Consider the following 8,365-nt stretch of genomic DNA (forward strand, 5'->3'; position numbering starts at 1 on the left):
TAGGGGATTAGAGACGTTTGACTGATCACGCTTTGATAGATCTAGTGACATCAATACAGGTGAATACCCCATATCGAAGCCAGTGATAAGCAATTAAATGATGTTTATTTAGAAATTGTACTCAATAAAATTTTCTTCATTTTTCATATTTTGATGATCAAAGAAATAATAATTTCTCAACCATATGCATGTTTAGCATCGTGTGATTGCTTTCGATATTAAAACTCTATTTACGGACAGCATGTAGGACAAAATTTATCATATCACAGTTGAAACAGCTTGGATAAAGGCTTGGACATAGTTAGGTGAGAAAAGGTGGTGTTCAATTAAAACAATTGTCAGTTATTTTGACATAATAGTTTGGGTGTTGTTAGATTTCGTCCACAAATACGCCGATCAAACTGCCCAGTGTTATCGGCCGATTCGTGCAAGGCATTTAGCTCAGTGAACATTTTAAAATCCCTTGATATCTTTTTTTGATGTGCACGTGATTTTAGTGCCATCATTTAGAGTTATAAATGTGATCTTAATATTAGTGCATTATTTTTTAAAAGTGGATTGCGTTTGTTCTCCGTGTTTAACGTTGGTGAAAAAAGTGTACGAGTGTTGGATATCGCGTGCGTTTTGTGTCGTCGTTTTGTTGGTTTGTTTTGGGATGGGATTTATTAAATTGTGTTTTGTATCGTGTAGTAGAGATATAACTTAAGAAAAACGATGTTTTGTTATTTTTTGTTTTATGTACGAACGTTGAATACAAACCAGAACGAGTTATTGAGAGAAATTTATATGAACGCATTATGTTAAAGTTGAACAAAATGGCGGAAACGAAAGCAGATCTGCAATGCTTATCAAAGCATCCTTATTTATCCTACACAAGAAATAAAGAAAAGGGATGAAAACATGAAGAATTACAGACATTTAAGATAAGATGTAAATAAATCAAGTGTCATAGTCTTTAAAACAAAGACAGTATAGATATGTTCACACACACACCTTCACGGAGTATCAACGGAAGATATACAGTTTCCAAATGATATTTTTAATGGATTTCACTGGAAACGTTTATTACGTTGACCCCGGTATTACGTTATTTTATCGTGACAAAATGGAAAACGTCATAACGGGGTTCCACTGTACATATAACTATTCATTACATTTCAGGAGAAGACAACTCTGCCAGTCAGCAACAGCCACAGCAGGGTGGTGGATGGGGATCTTATTTACACCGCTGGTCAGGACTGGTGTGAGGGTCCAGCAGGTCAGCGGACGGAAGGTCGTATCTACATCGATGTCAGGACTGCAGGAAATTGGGAGATTCCAAACAGAAATGATATTAAAGTGGTGTGATGATGGAATAAAAGTAAGCGGTATGAGACAGAAATCTGTCTGTGTGATTGAAATCCCCGTGTGGACATTATGTACAATCTCGGTACAGTTCAGTGGATGTCTAAGTATTAGGATGTTAGCAGTGTTTCTGATGGTTCCTGTTACATTCCACCTGTTCACAATGGTCATTTCCAAATGCAGAGATGACTGCCATCAAGCTTTTCCATGCGTTGGAAGTTTTTGTGTTTACTTTTCTGCTTCACCATACATTCCATTCTTTCATCGAGACTGCCAAGGAAGAGAGACGCCTAATCTGAGTTCCATTTTAATATTTGATCCATTCCTGACCATTAGATCAGATTTTCAGTGGGTTTTTATTTTGTATACGTGTGTTTTTCTTGTGTTGAGTGTCAAGCACAAACAAGATGGTTAAAAGAGACAATATGTCAGTAGCCATGGTAACAGTCACTGAAAATTCTGTACATTGTGTTTAGCTGTCAACAATTTGAATTTGGCACCTTGGGTGTTTGTTCAGGTTTTATTCTTTTTTTTTATCTGTTTTACTTTAACAAGTATGCATCAATTTTTGAATTTATTTTGAAAGTAACACAAATTTATTATGAAATTTGGAGAAGGGGATGGGTATTGCATTCCTTTTCAGAGATTTATGGTCTCCATATGTTCATTCATTCACTAGTAAACAGGTTCATAAAGATTCAGGTACAAATATACATTGTATTGGGATTTGAATAATAAAAATTATGGTATTGTTATTATTCATTTCATAATTAGTTATCATTAGTATTGTAATATTCATGAAATCTTATCTGCATAATCTTGGACCAAGTGTCATGTACTGTATCTACATAATCATTGATAAAGGTTTGATGTTGGGTGTTTTGTATTTTATGACTGAGGTTAGGATTTAAGATAGCAGATTGTTGAAGCACAGAGCACGTCGTGTGCTAAATAGGTTCGTAGATCTCGTAAATAATTTTTAGAATATTAGGATAGGCCTTGGACAGAATTTTTAACTCAGCAAAGTAAAATACATATATTTTCCTATCAAATAGATGTAATTCGAACCGAGATTAAAAAATATGGCAGTCCGGTGTTTAATTTACAATGTAGTTTATTTATTTCTTTTGTGAAATTTAAACTGTTTAAATCAACTAGTCAGTGCTCTCGTTTTTATGCACTTCATTTTTCGTGTTTGAAGCAAGGAAAGTTGTGCAATGCTTTTAAACGTTCGACTCAATTGTAACAGATATAAACTGGGAGGCTGTTAGTCATGTATTGGAAGAATGTTGGGAGATTTTTAAAAAAAATTCTATAAATGCATTAATGTCCAGTTTACAAGTCATTGTGGATCTTGCATGTAAGTGTATAAAGTACTCAAAAAACCAGATATGTGGTTGAAAAATTTAGAAAGTACGTTGTAATTCATAAATATGCAAATTAGCTATATACAAAGGAAAATTTGTGTTAATGAGGTTTAATAAATCATAACTATGTCTTAAGTGATGTGCCCCAGTAAGGAGGGAACACTTTTCCTTGAAAAGCTTTCTAGCTTGAATAATTTTCAGATTTGTAGCCATCTCCTTGGCCTTTATCATGGAAAAGGCTTCAAAAATTATTCAGTAAGAATGCATTGCATTGCCTGGTAACATTTCATCCAGTCTGCATTTAAGTTTAGTAAGTTTTGAATGTTTTAAAAAGCATTTTTTATTTATTTTTGGAAATGAAAGCACAAATTAATTTGCATAATTGTTGCATTTAGTTGTTAACCACACTGGTCTTTCAGAGTGCAATATTGTGATAACATAATAAAGTGATATTTCTTCTAAATCAATGTGTTTCTGTTTTCTGAATAACTAAGAGCATGTTAGTGGCCAGTTGATGGGATTGTAGGTTTGAATTGATCCTCAAGTATTTTTTGCCCATGATTGATGAGAAAGGAGAGAAGGTACACTTTCAATTTTATTATACGCCTGCCTTTGGACAGTTGGTATATTGTGTTATGATGTACGTGCCTTTGGACAGTTGGTATATTGTGTTATGGTGCTGTACGTGCCTTTGGACAGTTGGTATATTGTGTTATGATGTTGTACGTGCCTTTGGACAGTTGGTATATTGTGTTATGGTGCTGTACGTGCCTTTGGACAGTTGGTATATTGTGTTATGATGTTGTACGTGCCTTTGGACAGTTGGTATATTGTGTTATGGTGTTGTACGTGCCTTTGGACAGTTGGTATATTGTGTTATGGTGTTGTACGTGCCTTTGGACAGTTGATATATTGTGTTATGGTGCTGTACGTGCCTTTGGACAGTTGGTATATTGTGTTATGATGCTGTACGTGCCTATGGACAGTTGGTATATTTTGTGTTGTACGTGCATTTGGACAGTTGGTATATTGTGTTTTGGTGTTGTAAGTGCCTTTGGACAGTTGGTATATTGTGTTATGGTGTTGTACGTGCCTTTGGACAGTTGGTATATTGTGTTATGATGTTGTACGTGCCTTTGGACAGTTGGTATATTGTGTTATGGTGCTGTACGTGCCTTTGGACAGTTGGTATATTGTGTTATGATGTTGTACGTGCCTATGGACAGTTGGTATATTGTGTGTTGTACGTGCCTTTGGACAGTTGGTATATTGTGTTTTGGTGTTGTAAGTGCCTTTGGACAGTTGGTATATTGTGTTATGGTGTTGTACGTGCCTTTGGACAGTTGGTATATTGTGTTATGGTGTTGTACGTGCCTTTGGACAGTTGGTATATTGTGTTATGGTGCTATACGTGCCTTTGGACAGTTGGTATATTGTGTTATGATGTTGTACGTGCCTTTGGACAGTTGGTATATTGTGTTATGGTGCTATACGTGCCTTTGGACAGTTGGTATATTGTGTTATGGTGCTGTACGTCTGTCTGTCTAGCAGGCTGGCTGATTTTCTGTCAGGTATATTTTCCATACTTTTTCTGTAAGGGATGCATGTATGGCTTTGAAATTTGGTCACAATTTCTCCCTCAAGAAGTGTAAGAGTGAGTTTGCATTTCAGCCAGATTGGTCCGTCCTTGACCTACTTTAGGACTAAAAGTAGGTCAAATAGTTTTCTGGACTTTTTCTTATCATAGACTGATACAGATATTGCACTAACATGTCACAATAATACATCATCAGTTCACATGTCAGATGGATTGGTGCACCATGACCTATTTTGAGACTTTTCTATTCAGAATGTGTGTGATATCAACTCAGAGTGCATGATATGCTTACAGGTTGAATTTTACTGTCTGATGGGCGTATGTTGTACCTTTTGTGGTACTCTTGTTATGTCTCCCCTCTTTCAGGTGGAGACATTGTTTTGTACTTTATGTCCGTCCATCCTTATGTCTGTCACAAAGTCTTGTGAACGCTTCTCCTATATGGCGTATAGGATAGACTTTGTACAATGCTTCATTGCCATCTGCAGATGTGCATATTGAAGGGACAGGAGGATATTATTCTTTTCCTAAAAGTTATAGTGGATCTAGGAGGGGTGGAGGATGTGAAATAACTTGTGAACGATTCTCCTATGTGGCTTATCAGAGTTCATAATGTCTATATTCCTGCTCATGCTTTCTCCTCCATACCATGCAGTACATTAAGGGGAGGAGGTTTCATTTGGAGCACTTCCAATTTGGGGAGATGGGTAGACATTTGTTTTTCATAAAACAATCTCTTGTTTTGTCCTGTTTGACTCAACTTTAAAGACACTAACAGAAAGGAAAACGGAGTATTATGATGCGGTATAGTACCTGAGAAGTAGGGAAACATATCAGTGTCTAACTGAATCTCATTGAACCAGTAGACCCTTCCACGTTTGTACGAAACTAGCAGAAGACACATTTTAAGTGTATTTTATATTGTAAAGTTTACAAATAGTACATGCATCGCCCATAAGCAAACAAATAAAGATTTTAATATAAACTCTTTTAAGGAAACCAGATTTATTGATTTTTTGTTGATTTGCAAAATTGTTCCATGTTGTTAACTTTGCAATTCTGTAAAACGGGCATTATCTGCTCTTTGTAGTACTTGTATGCATGTCTTTAAACGGACTGTATATTGTTCGTCCATCTGTTAGTCTTTCCTGGTCATTCCTATTATTGAGGTCTAGGACTACAAAGCCCGGTCTGTTGATGGGAAAAGATGTGTTGTGACCCAGAAATAGGTCATTTTGGCCTCTTAATTGAATTTTATGGCTGTACAGACTTATATGATGTGCAAATCACATCTTGCACATTGTGAGGCCAAGGACCATCAAACCTGTTCAGTTGATGTAACTTAGGGTGAATGTTTGTCACGACCTAAAAGTAGATCACTGTGATCTAATTTGAAAATATATGGTCATATTGATCGCCGTTTAAACACTGGGTTAGTGTTATACTTTTCTAATTTTTGTTAAGGTACATTCGTGATCTATTTCTATAACGGCCATTGTTATACTGAATCATCTTCACCTCTCCCGTAGTGGGGGCGCCACCGAAAACTTCTTAACCAACTCTCTCTCTACTGCTGTCTGCTATTCTGAGAGTTTTCCTCAGCTTCAGGCCTGTCCACTGGGATGTTTACCTTCCCTCTCTTCCTCGCCTTTTCCGCCCCTGTACTGAACCTTGCAGGATTGTCTTGACAAGTGCTGGTGATCGTTGGACGTGCCCATACCACTTCAGTTTGCGCACTTTTACTGTGGTCAACAGGTTTTCATAGGGCCCGTTAGCTTGTCTGATCCTATTCCCGATTTCTTCATTTGTGATGTGATCTTTATAAATGTAGAGAAGTCTGCGAAAGCATCTAATCTCCATCTTTCAGTGTCTGCTGGTAGAGTCCATAGTTCACAGGCGTACAGGAATATGGTTATGACCAAGGAGCGCATCGGTCTGATCTTTAAGCTGAGCGTAATGTTCCTGTCCTTCCAGATGGTCTCGGGTTTGGTGAGCGCTGTGGTGGTTTGGGCGATTCCGGCGAGTATCTCGGGTTTGGACCCTTCGTCGCTGACAATGCCTCCTAGATATTTGAAGTTGTTGAAAGTGGCCACCCTCTCCCCGCTCACTGTGATGTCAGTGCTGATGCCCACCCTCTCCCCGCTCACTGTGACGTCAGTGCTGATGCCTTTGGTGTTGTTTGTCATCAGTTTGGTCTTTTCTGCGCTGATCTGCATCCCGTAGATTTTAGATGCTTTATCCGAGCATTCTACAAGGTTTGCAAGTTCTTCTCCTACAAGGCCGTTTATGTCATCGGCAAAACATAAGTTGGCACTTGGAATATGAGAACGCTGAGAGCAGCAGGTAAGCTAGAAGAGCTTACTAACGAAATCAACAGATACCACTGGAACATCCTTGGACTCTGTGAATTACGATAGAAGATTCGAGAAACTTCTACCTTGGAAGGCCATAATATGTACTTGGTGGGAGAGAGGACAAACATGAGCGCGGTGTCGGTTTTCTTGTTCACAAGAACATCTTGAAAACCGTCATGAGCTGTCGGTAAGTGAACAACAGACTCAATAACATCCGCTTGAGAGCTAGTCATTTCAACATTACCATCATACAGGCGTACGCACCGACAACAGGCTACAATGACAACGATGTAGAAGACTTCTACGAACAACTGTAAGAAGCCTTAGAACAGACGTCAAAAAAGGACATCCTTGTAGTATAGGATGACTGAAGAAGATGCCTACACGAACTCTAAAGACACATGTGGGCGGTTTTTGCAACACCGAGACAAACGAGAAGCCTGAGAATACTGCAATTCGCCAGCTGTAACAAGCTCATGTTGGCAGACACGTTTGCCCCACACAGACCATCCGGAAGATGGACTTGGACTAGCCAATAAAATACTGAATGTTTTTCTGTAAATATCCAAAATAATTTTAAAGGGTAGTAGCTCTCTCTCTCCCTATGTTTAGGACATATCTTAAAGACTGCAATTTATATGCATAAGTGGAATATGACCTGCCTTGGCATGCCAGCGTCGTTTTACTATTCGTACACCAATAACTTAAAAAATTGCCATTATACTGCACCTTTAATATATTTCCAAAATCGACTTTATAATACATACGTTTTCACCGGCGGTGGGGTGGGGGTGTACTCATTGAAGTATTTCAAGCATTTTGGGTATTTCGTTCTTAATATGATACCCCGCATGCGGGAGGTCGGAATTCGAATCCTGGCCGCGACAGACCTAAGTCGTTAAAACAGGTAGTGACAGTTCCATCGCCAAACGCTCGGCATCAGGTGTGAATGTCACGGGCCCTCGGAAATGACCTTAAAAACGGATGTTCCGTGTCACAGTAGGTGTGGCACGCTAAATAACCCTCACTGCTCAATTGCCGTAAGCACCGAGCATAGGCCTAAATTTGAAGCCCTTCACCGGTCTAGGTGACGGCTCCATATGAGTGAAAAATTCTTGAGCGAAACGTTAAGCAAGATACAATCAATCAATGTTATTATGATGAAATGACTGACCATTGTAACAAGCTATTCATTACAATACTCTAACACACACACCTTCCTCATAGATGCAAGGTATATCGTTTACTTCCAAGAAAAGAAGATCTCTGAAAACACAGATCAAAAGGAAAGTAGATTGGGTATTTGATGGGCTTTTTAGGGGTATGGGTGGAGAATTTTGTGTGCTTGATTATAGTCTACGAATTTTCAACGACCGTAATCATTCATCTGTTGCATATATTAATCAGTACAATAGAGATTGAATAATGTTTCAAAATCTTGGATTATGGAATAAAATGTACGAAATTAATTGTAAAATAATAGGACTGTATTTAAAAAAATCCACAACAATCGGTTGCTACAAATATTCATTCTTAATTTAATAATATTCGGCTTGGAAATTAATCAATTCTTATTTGATAAGTTACAGAATGGGTGATATTTCCCGTGTATCAGAGGTCCTGTACGTGGGTCTGTGTCATGAGATAGGAGCACCGACAGAAGTGACCGTCAGAAGGGACGTGAAAGATATGGGGGAAATGAT

The 8,365-nt window shown here is 38.1% G+C and overlaps 1 protein-coding gene across 3 annotated transcripts in view; it reads left to right on the top strand.

The window, feature by feature from the left end:
- LOC125658979 (GRIP and coiled-coil domain-containing protein 2-like) overlaps positions 1-3,174 on the top strand; it is a 34,431-nt gene extending 31,257 nt beyond the window's left edge. For all 3 annotated transcript variants that reach the window (XM_056150126.1, XM_056150127.1, XM_056150128.1), the window contains one exon: positions 1,162-3,174. In XM_056150126.1, coding sequence (XP_056006101.1) covers positions 1,162-1,247 — 86 coding nt within the window. In that variant the 3' untranslated portion in view covers positions 1,248-3,174. The remainder of the gene's footprint in view (positions 1-1,161) is intronic.
- The last annotated feature ends 5,191 nt before the right edge of the window (positions 3,175-8,365 follow it).

The sequence above is a fragment of the Ostrea edulis genome, chromosome 9 (genome assembly GCF_947568905.1).
Source record: "Ostrea edulis chromosome 9, xbOstEdul1.1, whole genome shotgun sequence".
NCBI classification, from domain to species: domain Eukaryota; kingdom Metazoa; phylum Mollusca; class Bivalvia; order Ostreida; family Ostreidae; genus Ostrea; species Ostrea edulis.